We start from the raw sequence: 18897 nt of genomic DNA, 5'->3' as shown, positions 1-18897 counted from the left end.
CTATAAAATCGAGATGATGATAGCAATTAACGCATATGTTTGTTAAGTAGATTACATGAAATTATGTCGTTATGATGCTTAGTTCATTTCATAGTTCAAGATCATTTCTGCTATTACTGTTACAGTTTCAAACCTTATGCTAACATTATATTATATCATAGAATTATAGAGCAGCAAGTCATTTGAGAATTCATCAGATCATACTCTTTCAGTTTATATTTAAGGAAACAGACTTCAAAGTTTAGATTTATGTTAATTAAGCTTATTATTCATATCCTCAGTGAAGTTTATTTTTTAACATTTATCGTATGTATGTGTCCACCATCCAGAGCTGTATCATCAAATATTCAAATTTGATTAGCTTGAAAAAATGCTTTATTGCATTGGAATCAATGTCAGAAATTGAATGGTCAGGGTCCTTAGTAGAGCATTTCAAGAAAGGGCCCCTTATGTTTTATTTGCTGCCAAATGGAAATATTTGCAGCAGAGAATCAAAGTCTATATTTATAGGGCCTCATGGCTTGCAAAGAATCTATGGTTTAACATGCATACCTAAAAATGGCTATAACTGAAAGGCTATAGGCTGGTGTAATTACTCACAAGTAGGTAACAGATACCAGAAAATGTTTAACATAGCTCAGATGCCATCGCAACCAAGGTATTCCATAAGGCTATGGGTGAATAAAAAAGAAATATGTGGCCAATTAAACTAACTGGCATTGATTTTAATATAGTATTTGATTTCAGAGACATAAAAATATAAACAAACCTGTTTTATAATTGGCTAAATAAGGAATTATAATTTTTATGTACAACAAGAGAACTGAGGCAAGTGACAGACATGGATTTGAAACCAAGTGGTCAGCCTTGAGAGTCCATACACATAACCTGGGAAAAGATAAGCAAAAGAACTATATTATCATAGAAATGTTGGGAAACCTATGCTGGAAAATTTTATAACTCTTCAAGAAGTAGGAGAGGATAATTAAAGTTGCCAAAAAGAACCTCATTTCCTTGTCTCCATTAACTACTCAATGATAAAAATGATCATAGTCACTTTGAAGTGATGCAGTATTAATAGCTCAGACATGTCCGAATCTTTGCACACTATGGACAGTAGACCACCAGGCTCCTCTGTCTATGGGATTTCCCAGGCAAGAATATTGGAGTGGGTTACCATTTCCTCCTCTACGGGGTCTCCCAACCAAGGATCGAACCTGCATCTCCTGCACTGCAGGTGGATTCTTCAGTTTAATATGAGGGAAACTGTGACATTCTGTTGAAGGAGGGTTTGTGGATTCATCTGTATGCATAAACTAGGAGCAAAAGCAGTTAACTGTTCACAGCGTGTTTCATAAACTTTCCACACGATATCACTGAAACCTCTCTTACTCTGGGGAAATCGAGGAGGATTGTTGTTGACATCTGTCAGAGTGATGTTGACTGTGGTGGTCCCAGAAAGTCCTCCCATCTGGCCTCCCATGTCTTTGGCTTGTATAACCACTTGATACTGCTCTCTGTTTTCTCTACTCATGTCTGGTAATGCAGTTTTTATTATACCTTTTGGAAAAAGTAGACACATATTTTGCAATTCAATCATCGAGTTTTAAAATTAAGCCATGCAAGATCCATTTTACAGAAATTAATCAGAACATGCAGATGATAACATGTCAGTGGACCTAGATAAGTCTTTCAATCCATAACCAATTTAACATTAGTCACAGAACAGACAAAAATTCTTCCATGGGCAATTGTTTAGGAAACAGGTTTTGCTAAATCAATTTAATTACTGTTTTGATAAATCAATTTAATTACCATTTTGATTTTAAAAAAAGTAACTTAAACCAAAAACTTTAGATGAGTCAGCTTGTTTAATATTGATGATTGTCACAATTTTTAGGTTTTGGTAATTTCTAAGATACATAATGTGTTCAATCTCTATGAAATTCTATATTTTACATCATAAATTTAAACTAAATAAATATTAGTCTCAAGGGCTAAGGATTCAAATCTTTTTAAATAATAAGAAATCTGCTTCTGTTTTCATGGAGTAAGTATTAAGAATAAATAAAAACACATTATGTAATAGATTGATTTTAAGTATATAAAAATTTAAAAATTAACTGTGTATCCAGATGTATTACATAATGAGAAAGAGGCCAAGTATTAAACGTTATTACCTGATTCTGGGTCCACTGAAAAATATGGCTGTCCTTGCAATATGCTATAGACCACTTTGGCACTATTTCCATAGTTGGCATCATCTGCATCTGTCGCAGTCACTTGTATAACAGATGTACCTACATGAATTCCCACCCAAACACAGATACTTAAATTCCTGGAAATTTGAAATTATCTTTATGAAAACATATTACTGGGAATATGGTATGTTAGACCATGGTACATTTTTCAAGAAATTTGTTTAAATTATGCTGCTAAAATCACTCATCTTTCATTTTTTTTAATTTTAATATTCATGAATAATATTGTTATTGGGCTATCTAAGCAATCAAAAGCAAAGTTTATCATGAAAGTGACTATCCACGGATTGATTGAAAATATTATGACAAAAAACAATTTTTCACTACAGTGCTCATGGAATTCTCAATTCATATGTTTATTCTTAACTGGAAGTGTGGACTCAAAGATAAATCCAACAATGAAAGCACTCTTGCTGCTTTTATTCTAATAAATGAAATATATATGGTAAATTCAATGAAAATAAAGGGGCCCTGTTTTCACGAAGAAAGAAACAAAAGACATAAAATTGCCAACATTTTTGGTATGTAAGATTTATATATGTATTGTGTCTGTGTTTTTTTTTTTAATGTAGTTAACATTGTCATATATAATCATACCTATTGATATGCTTTGTATTATTTTCTACATGTATGTAAATCAGTAGGTATATCCTTCCAGAGTTAAGAAAGTGTATAATTGTCTCATATACAATACTATAATCTACCATTACTCTCGGTTAAATTTTATTTTGTAAAATTTCAATTATTTTCTCTTAACTTCATCACACATTATTTTTAAAAGATAAAAGAACTTTAAGGGAGCTAGCTTCAGGAGCTAAATGTAATATATTGATGGACTTTTTCTATATATTCTAGAACTCTATAAAGTTTCAAGGCATGATTCTAAAACTACCAGTAAATAAATCCTACATGTATTCCTTGACTAAAATTAGTTCGTAGAGCATTTTCTAGTATATTACATGCAGTTTTTCAAACTGTTGACTCTGATTCTTACATAGATTTTGAAATTCTTTAGAAAAAGTGAGTTGCGTGTTGGCTCTGTCACCCACTTTAATATCCCGCATACATTACACAGGCAGAGCTGGTGTAATGAGTTGTAGTGAATGTTTCTCAAAATTTGTGTATATATGCAAATTATAGAAACTAATATATTGCACATTAAGATTGTACTAACAACTTTATTTTTCATCAATATTTCTGAATACATGAATTTAGCAAATATTTTTATGTTTTCTCAAAATTAATTAACATGAGAACTTGATCTCTTCCTCTTAAATCCTCTGTTTTCCTTAGCTGCAATGGAATTTTCAAATCTTGTGAGAGGACACATTGTAACTCATTCAGTCCTAGATGTACTCTTTTATCACTTAAAAAGCATCCACCTATATCTGAGTTAGACACAAGCAGAAATCTTTAAAGTGATTTCCACCCACAATAACATTCAAAAATCAATTAGACCTGTTTTTGATTTATGTTTATTTTTATATAATATTTTGTGCATATATGTTATTGTTTTCATACTTAAGGATTATTTGAAATATGAATTATTAAACATAACCAAGATGCTAAATTCAAATTGTTAATTCATTGACTTCATAAATTTCTTTTGCTAGTAGATTCATTTTGACTGTGGCTTACATTTTATAATAAGTAAACACACACCTCTATACTTTTTTGTATTTTTTGCTGTTAAGTTTGGTTCTGATCATTTGTTCTTTATCATGGGTATGTGATCTTTGAATCTACCCCAAACTATTTAACCTAAAAGTATTAAATAAATTAAGGAATGGAAATCAATGTGGTTAAATGCCACAAACACCCATATAAAATATTGTTCCCCTTCTCAGAATCACAGTAATAATTAGAATGTTGTTAAACACTAATGAATACTAAGAGCATATCACTAATATATTACTTATACTAGAAAAATGAACAAATGAGAAATATATAGTGTTCTGAACTTCAGGGAAAGGTCAGCTGTTTTTTGTTTTTTTGTTTTTTTTGGTTTGTTTTCTATTTCCACAAATGTAAGAATATTTCACAATTCATATCATTTAGTAATAAAATTAATTGTTTATGTACTTTTGTCCTATTTTGTAAATATTAGTTTATAAAAGACTAAAAGGGACTACATTGATTTTTATAGCCCTCTAGATTTTTTCAGCTTTATGTTTCATTTATTCTCAAATGATTTAAAATAAATATTTACTTTTTATTAAACAAATATTAAGTAAAATGTAATGAAACCTGAATGACAAATTCATGTCACTTGTTACTTGTAGATTTTGTCCTGTGTGATGTAAAATATCCCAAGGCAAGGGCTTTTGTTCAATATTTTATCTCTAAAGCCCAACAGACTTCCTAGTACAAAGTCATAACAAGATCTAACATTTACAATGCTTAACATAGACTAGGCAGAGTTCTCAGTGCTTCATTTGTATTATTATTTTATCCTCATGATAAACATGGGATGTAGACCTTGGGGCATATTGAGGTTGCTCATGATCACATGGTGATAGGATGGGATTTGAGCTAGCCAGTCTGAAGAAGCTTCAGTCTAAACACTGTACTCATATACACCTGTGGTGGATTCATGTCAATGTATGGCAAAACCAATACAGTATTGTAAAGTAAAAAAAAAATAAAATTTAAAATAAATAAATGGCCTCTCTGGTGGTATAATTGAACACATTATTGAATCTACAGGCAGTGTAGATAGATAAGATAGAGCCCTAGATTAGCACATGAAGCATTCATTGATGAGTTAATTGTGTGATCTGTGAAAAGCTACGGATACATTCTTTGCTGGGGGCGATGGTGTGGGAGGTAAACTAGATAAGTTTTTGAGGGACCAGTTGGCGGAAATACCCAGTCAATGAGAAGCCTCCAAATTTACACAGTAGGAATTTGCCTTGATGGAGACGAATGCATGCAAATATAGAAAGCTGATAGATAATCTTTAACCAAAGTATAATGGTCACAAAATATGAAAAACAAAATATAGAAATCTGCTACAAATATCTAAATCAAAGTGTATCCTATTTTCCTTCACTATTTAGCCTCATATATTACCCAGATTAGCATTCTGATCAGAAGATGCTAACGTGTTTCAGATTTCAAGAGTTAATTGAAATCATTTGGCGTTAATTGGAATCATTTGAATTTAGCTACTAACAAAAAGTTTTGTGCAGATATGTTAATTAGTAATTGTTTTCATGCTTGAGGATTATTTGAAATATGAATTATTAAACATAACCAATATGCTAATTTCAAATTGTTAATTCACTGATTTCATAAGATTTCTTTTGCTACCAGATTCATTTTATATTGAGGCACATGATTCTGAGAACAAAAGGAAATATGGCTTATGATTTTGACAGAAAAAACAGGCAGAGGGAAAAAGCATGCAAAGGATTTGTTGAGAGAGAAAAAGAAAAGACAAATGTATTAAGAAATAACCAATAATCCCATAGAAGGGAGCACTCTAAAGGAGAACATTGGGCTACAAAATTGGAAAGGAAAATAAATTGAGAATAAAGAATTTATATACTTTATTATATTGGGTTTGCTGCTAAGTCGCTTCAGTCGTGTCCGACTCTGTGCGACCCCATAGACAGCAGCCCACCAGGCTCCCCTGTCCCTGGGATTCTCCAGGCAAGAACACTGGAGTGGGTTGCCATTTCCTTCTCCAGTGCGTGAAAAGTGAAAGTGAAGTGGCTCAGTCGTGTCCGATTCTTAGCGACCCCATGGACTGCAGCCAACCAGGCTCCTCCATCCATGGAATTTTCTAGGCAGGAGTACTAGAGTGGGGTGCCATCGCCTTCTTAGGTTTAAGTTACCATAAAAGTTAATAGCAGATTTTCAATTATTGGGTTTAAATTAAAATCACTAATATAATGAAAATAAGCTTACAATTAATAGTAAGTTTATAATTAAACAATTATGAATTACTTCATTTAGAGAGAAAACATTCTTTCTTATGTGATCATATTTAGGCTTTAGCTGTTAACATACGGGCTACACATAACCTGACAAAGCTTCTAAATATCACCCTTTATATTTCTCTGTAAACGATAATTTGTATAGGTAAAAGTAGAGAAAAGCACATCTATAAACCTATAATGAGTTAATCTTTATTTTCCTTTAAATCAGGTAGAAGAATTGCCAAAGAAAATCACAAAAAAATATATACATATATACAAGAAATATATATATACATATATAGATAAATATATCTAAATTCTTATTGTAAAATGCAGTTTCCCCTTTCCTTATTTAGATTTAATTTTTTGAGAAATTTGAATTAAAATAATAAGAAAAAAATTCTACTTTCAAAGAGTCAAGCTAATAAAATTAGAAGTTTCCCAAAGTACATTTTGCATAATAATCAACTATTTTATAGTAGAGAAAAATAGTAAGGTATTAAAATTATCCAGATATCTCTTCATTTTATTAACTTTTTTTTCCTTTTTAAAGATAGTATAGTAACAATTTGTCTCTGTATTTTTTTGAGCAAGTGAGTTTAATTCTTTTAGACTCATTTTTACTTATTTATTGAGTGGTAATTAAACCAAGTAGGTATCTTCCACATATATATATATATATGATATTTATAATATGTACATTTCTGTTTAAAAATAGATACACACACAAAGTCTATGAGTGGGGCAAGGAAGAATCAATTAGCGCAATAATGTCAATATTAGTAATAAAGAATAATAACTATCCTCTATAAAGGGGCAGGGTTCCCTGGTTAGCTCAAATGGTAAAGAATCTGCCTAATGCAGGAAACCTGGGTTCCATCCCTGGGTTGGGAACATCCCCTGGAGAAGGGCATGGCAACCCATTCCAGTATTCTTGTCTGGAGAATTACATAGGCAAAGGAGATTGATGGGCTACAGTCCATGGAATCACAAAGAATCTGACACGACTGAATGACTAACGCTACTTCTCTCTCTATAAATGGGATCAAAATTCACCTGTAGTTCTTGAATCTTTGTTTATCAGTACCATAATCTGAAACTGGAGCCATACAGCCACCACCTATACACTTTTCTCAGTTTTGTTGTAATTGTAGACATGCAGGTAATATTATTGGCAACGACCCAAATTCTCGTATTTAAGGTTTACAGTAATTAGGAATTGTACTGCCCATAATTTAAAGCTTATATAAATGACATACAGATTGCTTTACATGAAGGGCTTTTTGGACAAGATAATCTGCAAGCCTTCTCCTATGTATAAACTTATATATTCTATATTTTAATATAGGTTTGAACAAGTGAAAGTTTTGTGAAAAATAAAACAGAGAAGCACTTAGTCTAGTTCTGATCTTATCACACACCTGATAAATATTAATAGAATGTAAATGATATTAGTATTTCATCTAATACTGATGAATTAGTATTTCATCTAATTCTAATAAATTTCATCAAATTCAAAGATAGTTTTGAATTTGAATTTGGTAGACAGATTATAAAACCATATTGAGTAGAAGATAATATCCCATTAAATAACCTAAATTAATATAGGAGAAAATACAAGTTGAATTTAAATATAAAGAGTTTCTGATAAGTAAATTTTCCGTTTTTAAAGATGAAATAATAGTTTGGAAATTTAAAAAGTCTTTTGGTTTTAAGTCAATTATCCAAATTTATTACATTCAAATACCTCTATCATATTAATTACACTTTTTACTTCTGTGAAAGTGAAAGTGTTTGTTGTTCAGTCGTGTCCAACCCTTTGCAACCTCACGGACTAGAGCCAGCCAGACTCCTCCGACCACGGAATTCTGTAAACAAGAATACGGGAGTGGGTTGCCAGGCCCATCTCCAGATGTTCTTGACCCAGGGATCAAATCTGAGTCTCCTGCATTGCAGACAGATTCTTCACTGGCTGAGCCACTAGGGAATATACTGCCATTGAAATGGCACTCAGATTCAATGTATTTTTGCTTGAAATGAAAGGAATAGTGTCAGCAGTTTTAGACAGCTTTGCTTGCATGATTTTGCATAATTGCATATCCTATAGGTTTATACAATCTTTCTGGAGAAAAGACATGAAAGTTTTGTACTATTGGGGCTCCCCTTGTGGCTCAAACAGTACAGAATTTGTCTGCAATGCAGGAGACCCAAGTTTGACCCCTTGGTGGGGAGATCCCCTGGAGAAGGGAATGGCAACCCACTCCAGTATTATTGCCTAGAGAATTCCATGGAGAGAGGAGTCTGACAGGCTGCAGTCCATGGGGTTGCAAAGAGTCAGACACAACTGAGAAACTAACAGTTTCACTTTTTGTATTATTATGTGTCAAAACATCTGACAAAATAACATACATACAAGAAAAAAAGAAAACAAGTTTTACAGTGTTGAAGGGTATTAATCAAAAAACCGAACTGTAGAATGTGCATCAATAGGAAGCTGAAATGGAAAACATCATTTTAGATGTATCTTCCCTGGTGGCTCAGACGGTAAGGCGTCTGCCAGCAATGCGGAAGACTGGGGTTCGATTCCTGGGTCGGGAAGATCCCCTGGAGAAGAAAATGGCAATCCACTCCAGCACTCTTGCCTGGAATATCCCATGGAAGGAGGAGCCTGATAGGCTACAGTCTATGGGGTCGCAAAGAGTCGGACGTGACTGAGCGACTTCACTTCACTTACCTCAAATATGAGCCTACAAAGAGACATGCTGTATATCTACATTAGCCCACTGGTCGACTTTTATGGACCAACCCAGTACTTTCCATGTAACCTAACCAAGCTAACAGATATTTAAAAATCTTAAAAGAAAATACAACCACTCATATTTCATCCTAGGCTTTATGATTTCATAGGACTCCTTTCTAATTTGATTAGTGCTTTTCATATTATTGGAATTTATACCTGAAAAGGCAGATTTTTCCCCTCCTCAGGTGAGATTTCATCTCAGTTTAGAAAAAATAAAAACTTCTTTACAAACTTTTGGTTATTCTGGCTAGATGACACAAATAATTTAAAAATAGTTAACATCAATCACTCAGCAAAGGTGTACATCAGTTTGTTTTCCTTCTTTTATTTAAGACTGACCTAGGTATTAATTACAACAATGTCAAAATTATATACTTGATTTTGAAATAATATTCAATTAAATATCAAAGTTTGAAAATCAATAGCATGTTTTTCAGTATTTTTATTAGAAATATGATTTGAGTCAGCTTTTACTATCTCATTAACAAATCAAACCTTACATATAAATATAGTTAAAAGTAGTGGCCTTTACAGATAAAAATATTGCATAATAACAACAGGCATTTAAAATTATGGGCAGCCTTAAAGAATGAAATGATTAGTTTCAGTTTTTAGGACTAATAATGTCATGTGGAATATAGCTAAAATAACATGAAAAAGAATTAGAATATTGTTGATATGCTGCCAGGTTATTTGATCTTAATTCAGTTACTTAATCTTTCTGAATCCAGGGTTCCTAATTAACAGAATGGGGATTTAAAATCCTATTTCTCATGCCTATCACATGAAGTTGTTTCAGTGATCAAATGAGACTATCAAAAGAAATTTGTCAAATGCAAGCATTTGTTGTTATTATGCAAAATAATGCAAGCAAAACTTTCTAAAACTGCTGACACTATTCTTTTCATTTCAGGCAAAAATACATTTAATCTGAGTGCCATTTGAATGGCAATTGAGTAGAGGTAAAGATTTGGTTGAAATTCAGTGGAATAATTGTTCTCAGTAATCATCTGAAATATCAGTTACAAAATAGCAGGAAATGTTGAGAAACACAACTGAAAATCATTAGGAGTGAGTTAGCTAACACTAATTAGTAGTTTGTTATAGCTCTTATCTTGAAAGAGATCACATCTCATAACTGTAGGTCCATAATAACTACCTTAGCAAAAAATAAAATTAAAAACTTAATTTACATGAATTAACATATACCTACCGACTCCAGACATTTCAGGAACACTGGCAGTGTACAAGTCTTTTGTGAATTTTGGTTCATTGTCATTGATATCATGAATTTTAATTATAAATTCAGATTCAGGCTCCACCTGCCGCCCGGTCTTTCTGTCTATAGCCTTGGCACGAAGAACGTAAAGGGATTTTTCTTCTCTGTCTAGTTTCTTTGCCGCATGAATATCTCCTGTGTTTTCATCTATGACGAACAGACTGCCAGCCCCATCGCCTGTTAATATGTATTTTAAATTTCCATCTCCTTTATCTTGGTCAGTGTGAAGCTTCAGGGAGGTAGAAAGGAAGAGTCTATAAATATATGCATTGTTATTACAGAAAAAATAATATTGGCAAATATCAATTTATCTCCACATTAACATCACCAGAACAATGATTGAGGTGGTTATCTTAATTTTCACTGTGGAGAGACTAAACATTTTAATTTTATCATTCTCAAAAACACATATATATTAATTTGAAATAAAGTAGAATATTTTTTCAAAACACAGTGCTCATACAATATTTTTGAATAGAATACTACCAAGATTTAAATGTCTGGCACATTAACAATAAAAGAATCTATTAGTCTAGATCTTAAGTATAAAATATTAATATACTCTTGATTACACTTAAAATCACTGAACTCAAAGAGATAATGTGAGGAATTTCAAACCTTATTATGATAAGTTTAGGCTATATGCCATAATTTTAAATGATTTAACTTCTCTCAGTATAATATTGCTTCCAGATACACAGGCTCTGTGTATCAGAGACTGACCAGAGATAGAATATTAATCTTAATCTCACAGATTTTTCTCTACATGACTTTAGAAGAGTACTCTTTCTACCAGAATGTTCTCATTTTTTTGGAAATTGACAAATTTTACGGACATTTGAAATTTCAAGCGGTATAAAACTCACAGAGCTTTTCCATTGGCCATTTAAATAATCTTATGTATCTTCATTCTATTCTTTCCCATCTTAAAAGTAAACTTCTTAGTATAGATGGTTTTTTATCAAGTATTTAAAACAGACACATGAATCATGTATCAATATTTACAGAAACTTTCAGTTGGGAAAATTCCTAATGGTTTTGCAAAAGTGGAAGTGTTAGTCTCTCAGTCGGGTCTGACTCTGAGAGCCCAAGGACTGTGACCCCAAAGCCTGTCAGGCTCTTCTGTCCATGGAATTCTCCAGGCAAGGATACTGGAGAGGGTAGCCATTCCCTTCTCCAGAGGGTCTTCTGGACCCAATGATCAAATCCAGGTCTCCTGCATTACAGGTGGATTCTTTACCATCTGAGCTACAAGGGAAACAATGGTTTTTCAAACCTAACACTATTCTGTACCTTGAGTAATTTCCAGCCTATCCCCTGCTCTGTTGTCCTCCGTCATTCAGTTTGCAATTCCCAGTACATTCTGATTCCACCTATCTTTGGTATCTTATTCCATCTTTGAACTATTTGAGCACTTGAATCTATTTTTTATGATAGCAAAAATTGCAGACTTGGGATTCATACTTTACTCCTTCTTTACTTTTAAGCTCAACATTAAAATAAATAAGTGCAGACTTTTCTTCTCTGAAATATCTCCCCGCCTATTCATCTGTCTCCATCTCTATGGCTACCACCCTGCACTGATCTTATCTGGACCAATGCAGCAGTCTTCAGATTGATGACTACTTCCCTCTGGTTCTACTCCAAACAATTTTCTGTACTAAAGAAGTTGATTTTTCTACATCACAAATGTAGTCATACTACTTTTTAGCAAAAAAAAAAAAAAATCTCCAACCAGGTACAGTACATAAATATGAATCTAAAATCTTAGAAATCAGGCTTAGTCTAATGCACATTTCTGTCATATTAGGCAAATTGTGTGTGTGTGTGTGTGTGTGTGTGTGCGTGTTTAGTCTAAGGCACTTCTATTAAGAGGGGATAATATTCTTTTTTTAATAATCTTTACTTTTATTGTTTTTCTATTTGCTTGGACTCTACAGCCTTATTTATGCATTAATGATAATCTTGTTCTCATCTGCAGATGTGCTTCTATCACCTTAATCCACTTTGCTATACATTCTATACATATCAATTGCTTTGTTTTGTTTTCTTCATTTCTCAGAAGGCTTGTTCCAGCTTTTCTACCTGATGCTTGCAGATGTTTCTCTCACCCTTTAACACCCTTCCTCTTCTCTGCATTTTCCCCTAATTAACTGTTTATCAAATTTCATTTAAAATTTTTATTCTTATGGATACTTTCCTTAACTCTCTGTTCTGAAGAGTCTAGTCTAGACAGTTAAGACACTTGTGCTTAATCGCTCAGTCGAGTCCAACTCTTTGGAACCCCATGGATTGTAGCCCATCATTCTGTCCATGGGGATTCTCCAAGGCAAGAAACTAGAGTGGGTTGCCATGCCCTCCTCCAGGAGAATGACACTGAAACATGTGTAATATCATATATGAAACGAGTCCCCAGCCCAGGTTCAATGCATGATACTGGATGTTTGGGGCTTGTGCACTGGGATGACCCAGAGGGATGGTATGGGGAGGAAGGAGGGAGGGGGGTTCAGGATGGCAAACATATGTATACCTGTGGCGGATATATGTTGATGTATGGCAAAACCAATACAATATTGTAAAGTAATTAACCTCCAGTTAAAATAAATAAATTTACATAAAAAAATTAAATGTGTAGGAAAATGAACCTGTATCTATCACACTGGATTATATATGAATCTACATTTAGAGTCTATCGTTTATGGAAACAATTTATTCTTCAAAGATTTTCTACTCATTCAAAATATTTTGAAGTCTAGAAAAACATTTACGTAGGATAGAAACTTTTTTTTTCTGAACGATACTATATTCAATTTTTATTTTTGCTATTTTTTAAAAATATAAATTTATTTATTTTAATTGGAGGTTAATTACTTTACAATATTGTATTGGTTTTGCCATACATCAACATGTATCTGCAACAGGTATACATGTGTTCCCCATCCTGAAACCCCCTCCTTCCTCCCTCTCCGTACCATCCCTCTGGGTGGTCCCAGTGCACCAGCCCCAAACATCCAGTATCATGCATCAAACCTGGACTGGTGATTCATTTCATATATGATATTATACATGTTTCAATGCCATTCTCCCAAATCATCCCACCCTCGCCCTCTCCCAGAGTCTAAATGACTGTTCTGTATATCTGTGTCTCTTTTGCTGTCTCACATACAGGGTTATCATTACCATCTTTCTAAATTCCGTATATATGTGTTAGTATACTATATTGGTGTTTTTCTTTCTGGCTTACTTCACTCTGTATAATAGATTCCAGTTTCATCCACCTCATTAGAACTGATTCAAATGTATTCTTTTTAATGGCTGAGTAATACTCCATTGTGTATATGTACCATTATTTTTAAATTTTCAAGGAAAATTCTGTATTATACCATGCTGTTTGGACTAAGGGTAACAACCAAAGGGAAATTAAAATATTCATGGAAATACAAAACTTTCAGAATAAGTATTTTTTCTTAAAATATTAAATTTTAGTTACAAAATAAATCTTTGCAATAAAACATAATATTATTTTAGTCATTCATATATTGAAATCATTACATTCAATGATGTAATACATCACTGAAATAATTTTATTATCCTATTCCTACTTGTTCTAAACCCTGTTCCAATATTTCATAATATTCCTTGTTCTGTTAATTTAAAATTCCACTTTAAAAGCATATTTTACACAAAATCAAACACATTTTAATGGCTTTAATTCACAATTTCATTTTGAAAATGAAAGTTTTCAAAAGTTATTCTCTGGTGAAGTTTAACAGAAACAAAAGCCACTAAATTAAATTTTTCTTCATATACATTATTAATGTTTAATTATATATTTAGAATTGACATAAATCAGTAGTAAAATTTATTCCACCATAGCTTAAATATAAATGACAAAAATCGACTTCAAAATTAGCAATTTTAGGATCATGACAAAATAGAAATCTTAAAGATATTGTTTATCTATTATAAAGCAAAGCCAACATAAAATGCCTTAAGAAATGAGTACCAAATGTAATTATTTTCTCCAGACATCAACAAACCAAGTAGTCTTCACTTCCTCATCATAACTATCTTGCCTCTTCTAGACTTGAATAAATACACTGAAAGCAAAATAAATTATGGATAAATATCCCAAATGCTATTTTTTTCCAACAGTATTAGTTTTGCTCTGCTACAATATTTTCTACTTTCAAAAATTTGAAAAAATTAAACATGCACATGCAAAATAGGCTAATATTTTAAACTGATAATTAATTTTATAAATCAACTTAAATATTTGGTTTAACATAATTCTGAATGTATCTATGAGGATACTTCTGGAAGACATTAACAACTCAGTCTGTAAACTGACTAAAATAGATTGTCCTTTCCTAAGTGGTGTCCTCATCCAAGTCTGAATAAGCCACAATTACTCTTTCTGTCTGTGGTCTTCTATTCAGATTGGAAGTTACACCATTGATTCTGGTTTTCAAGTATTTGGACTTGGACTTAAACCAGTACATCAACATTCTAAGTCTCCAGTTTGCCAACTGCAAATCTTAGGACTTTTCAGGCTCCATAATCATGCGAGCCAATTTTTACATATGTATGTTTATATGCTAATATAACACAAATACATATTTGTCTATAATGATATATATGTTGCATATATGTATATATATTTCCAGAGAAAGAATTAATGTTATGTATATTTATAATATATGTATATAATGTATATATAAATTACATTTTACGTAAATAAAATCTGTATTTGTCTGGGTTTTCCTGAGGAAAATAAAGGGAGGAAAATAGTCTTAAGGAAGATTGGAATGTTAGAGTAGCTTTGTTATTTAACATCTACTAACCCACACTGAAAGGGTACAAAAAACATATCTTTCATCACTACTGTGGGATACAAACCTATGAGGTAGCCCAGTCATCCTTGAAGAGATTTGTTATCACTGTTTTCTGTGATACAATGGACCTACTATCACTGAACTGGGAAACCTAAGTGCAGTGGGAGTAACTGGATCCCAGAGTGACAGAGGTTAAGCGCACTCACCTGGCAATAGATAGGTGGCAGGGTTATCATAGTGGTTAGCTGAGTCAAACAGCAGAATAGTCTGACTCACATAGATTTATGGCATTGGTTAACTGATTACAGTGTTCCTAAAAGTGGATAGGATTGCTACTAAATTCATACTTAACCTATAAAAGCCAAAAAAATCAAGGTCAAGAGAGCAAAGCACCAACATGAATCATAAAAACAGAATCAATCAGTTCCCGGGCTTCAGCCAACTTATAGACCCAGAATCCCTTGAATAAAAAGGATCTCAACTCTTCTTGAGGAAGGACCCCAGTATAAACCAAACATTTCTTATTCTTTCTCCAAGTCTTCCTCCCAAAAAACCTATGCTTTTTTTTTTTAAGGAGAACTGTACACTGGGGAAAAGGGAATAACTGATCAGTTTGGTATTATTAGACATTGAACTGATATCAATTCCAGGAGAAGCAAAATGTCAGTGTGATCTGCCAACCCGAATAAAGGAGTATGAAACTCGGGTGACCGATAGAGTTTTGCCTGCAGTTCATCTCATACTGCACCCCATGTGTCCCCAAACCCATCTTGTGGTAAATAACACATTGTCACTTCTGGCCCATCCTACAACCAAAAAAAAAAAAAAAAATAGCACAATGGGTTAGTGGGCCTCTTCAGATTTTGGAGGCAACATATTCCTCATTTGGGTGTTCTCTCCAAATCCATTTACCAAGTCACCTGAAAAACTGCTGGCTTTGACTATAGTAGGTCTGGGCTGGTGTGCAAGCTACTCTATCACTTTGGCCATATAACCCTATAGATCCAGAAGTTCTTAAAGTAGCAGTGGCAGGTAGAGATTTTGGTTGGAGCCTGTGATAGGTGAATTGCATTACAGACCCTCCCGATTTTGGAACAAGGCCCTGCCATCCTCTGTGGATACTAGTCTCCTTTTGAGAAAAACCTCTTGGCTTACTACGGAGGCTTACAAACTAATTTCTTAACCCGCGGAGTACCAAGTGTGATCACTGCATGGTTGCAATCTGAGATGCTCTTCACAAACTGTGTATTATCTGACCTATCGAGCCATAAAGTTGAGTGTACATGACAGCATTCTATCCTCAAATGGAACTGGTTCATATGTGATCAGGCCTGGACATGCCCCCAAAACTCAAGTTAAGGGACAGAAAGAAGTGACCCAAATGCCCATGGTCCCCACTCCTGCTACTCTGACTTCTCTACCCAGCCTGTATTTATAGCCTCATGAGAAGTTCCTTCTTCAGGTGACAGAAGAAGAAAAGTCTTGGGTCTGGTTTACAAAGTTTTCTTCATGATTTTCAGGAATCACTGAAAGCTGGACTGTAACACTACAATCATTTTCTGAGACATCGTTATAGGACAGTGTTAAAAAGAAATATTCCCAGTGGATAGAACTTCAAGCAGTGTGTGTATGTGTATGTCTGTATATGTATACACATACACATATATAACCTATATAATATGTTATATGTTTTCTGTGTCTCTCAAGAACTCAGAATAATACAACATTTTGAAGCAAAGTTTGCAAAATCAAAGCAAATTCATTTCTAATCACCCTTCCTTTAAAAATTAAAAAAAATTAAAAAATAAAAAATAAAATTAAAAAAATTAAAAATAAAAGTCTATTAATTGTTTGCTCACTTAAGCTTTGTTGAAAGTGCTTCTAAATGCAAAAGTAGGCCATATTGACCAACTCTTATAAATAATCCTTATACATCCTTAAAATTATATTTGGAATTTCCTAACATTCTGCTCAGACTTTAGTGAGGAAAGCCAAAGAGCTCTTCCTGAGAGTTGCTAAAAATAATCATTGATAACAATTACAATATATCTCTGATATTTTAATAATGTTAAAATATATCTTCAAAAATAGTACATTGTGTGTCAGTCTTAACAATGTCTTTTTGCATATTTCTTTCGGATAAAACAACTTTTTATTTTTAAATGTACTTATATTAGGTATTGGCTTCATGATTTTATGTTAATATCCAGTTCTATGGTAAATAAAATCTAAATAGAAAGCCACTGATATGCAATATATTTACGCCATAAAGATTTCTAGCTTAAGCTAAAATACATTAGTTGGACTTACACTCTCATAGTAAGCAAGTAAAAATCTGGACAAAATATATGAAGTTTCTGATTATAAGAACTGAAGAGCAGAGGGGAAGCAACAGGTTAAGATATAAATTCACTCTAGCATTTGTTTGGGAAAAGCTTTATTGTAGGGATGTGTAGCCTGTGTACAGAGATTAGCGATACTGCAGAGAAAAGAGATCAGAATCCAGGGCTGCTATTGTGGCATGAATTTCCTGGAGAGGGTATAAAGAGGAGAGAACCAGAGAACCAAGAAGGGCCTAACCAAGGTAATTTTGTAAGATTACTGCTAAAATTTATAGTAGAATCTTAATCTGTACATATACAGGGAGGCAGGCCCAGAAAAAGACACTTCTGGGGACATAAGATTTTAACAGGTAGTGTCAGCCACTGCAAAGAGTGGGAAGAGATAGGAGTTTTGACACAACCAGAATGATTCATCTTAAGTGAGTATCTTGGGCATTAAGACTTGAGAAAACCCATGCCTCAGGAGAAGGGAATGTATTCTATGAACAAAAAAGTACACCCTAAGAAGAAAAGACTAACATAGACACATTCAAATAGTTTCTAGAATCAAAACAAGATACTGTATCATCTATAATACACACAATATAATAATTTAAATTAATTAGCAAAGTAAAAGGAAAATTATATATATGTATGTATACACACACACACACATAATGTTACATGGATAGATAGATAGATAGATAGATAGATAGATAGATAGATAGATAATGGCTTCCCAATTGGCTCAGCAGTAAAGAATCCACTGCCAAGCAGGAAAGGCACGTTTGGTCCCTGGGTCAGGAAGATCCCCAGAAGAAAGAAATGGCAATCGGTTCCATATGTTCTATATTCTTATCTGGGAACTCCCGTGGACAGAGGATCCTGGCAGGTTATGATCCACGGTGTGGCAAAGAGTCAGACACGACTGAGGAGATGAGCAACAACAAAATCAGGAGAAAAATGTTATATATACATACACATATATATGTGCGTCTGTCTGTATCTCCATCTCAATGGAAGGAAACAATGCAGATATGTGAACTAACAAAAGTATATGTACTTAGAGAACCAATTAATATGCATGTAGTTAAAAAGAGAGGAAAAAGTATGGCAGAGAATAATTTTTAAAAGAGATAATGGTGATTATTCTCCAAATTAGTGATGGGCATTGGGCCATATATCCAATTTCAGTGAATTTCAATGAAAATAATTACAAAAAATGTAAATGGGGGCACACCAAGATTAATCAATGAAAACTAAGTTTTAGAAAATAAATTGATGTTTCTTAATTTTTATGATTTCCTCTTTAGTTATTGAGAAGTGTATTATTAATTTGCAAATGTTTTCTTATTATTTTTATCACTTTTAATCTGATTCTATTGTGAACAAAGAGATCTTTAAATCATCCAAAAAATAAACATATGCTCAGGGAATTAGAATTAGTGAAATGCAATATTGTTGAGTAAAATAACCTT

At 33.1% G+C, this 18897-nt stretch overlaps 1 protein-coding gene across 3 annotated transcripts in view; it reads right to left on the bottom strand.

The window, feature by feature from the left end:
• Positions 1-18897, bottom strand: part of CDH9 (cadherin 9) — an 84554-nt gene that overhangs the window by 25370 nt on the left and 40287 nt on the right. For 2 of the 3 annotated variants that reach the window (XM_069555786.1, XM_069555787.1), the window contains exons 2-4: positions 10198-10492; positions 2181-2300; positions 1393-1560 (exon numbers count right to left, since the gene is read on the bottom strand). In XM_069555786.1, coding sequence (XP_069411887.1) covers positions 1393-1560; positions 2181-2300; positions 10198-10492 — 583 coding nt within the window. The remainder of the gene's footprint in view (positions 1-1392; positions 1561-2180; positions 2301-10197; positions 10493-18897) is intronic. The other variant, XM_069555788.1, reaches the window with a different exon arrangement.

The sequence above is a fragment of the Ovis canadensis genome, chromosome 16, assembly GCF_042477335.2.
Source record: "Ovis canadensis isolate MfBH-ARS-UI-01 breed Bighorn chromosome 16, ARS-UI_OviCan_v2, whole genome shotgun sequence".
NCBI classification, from domain to species: Eukaryota; Metazoa; Chordata; class Mammalia; order Artiodactyla; family Bovidae; genus Ovis; species Ovis canadensis.
This window is presented reverse-complemented; position numbering and strand designations above follow the sequence as displayed.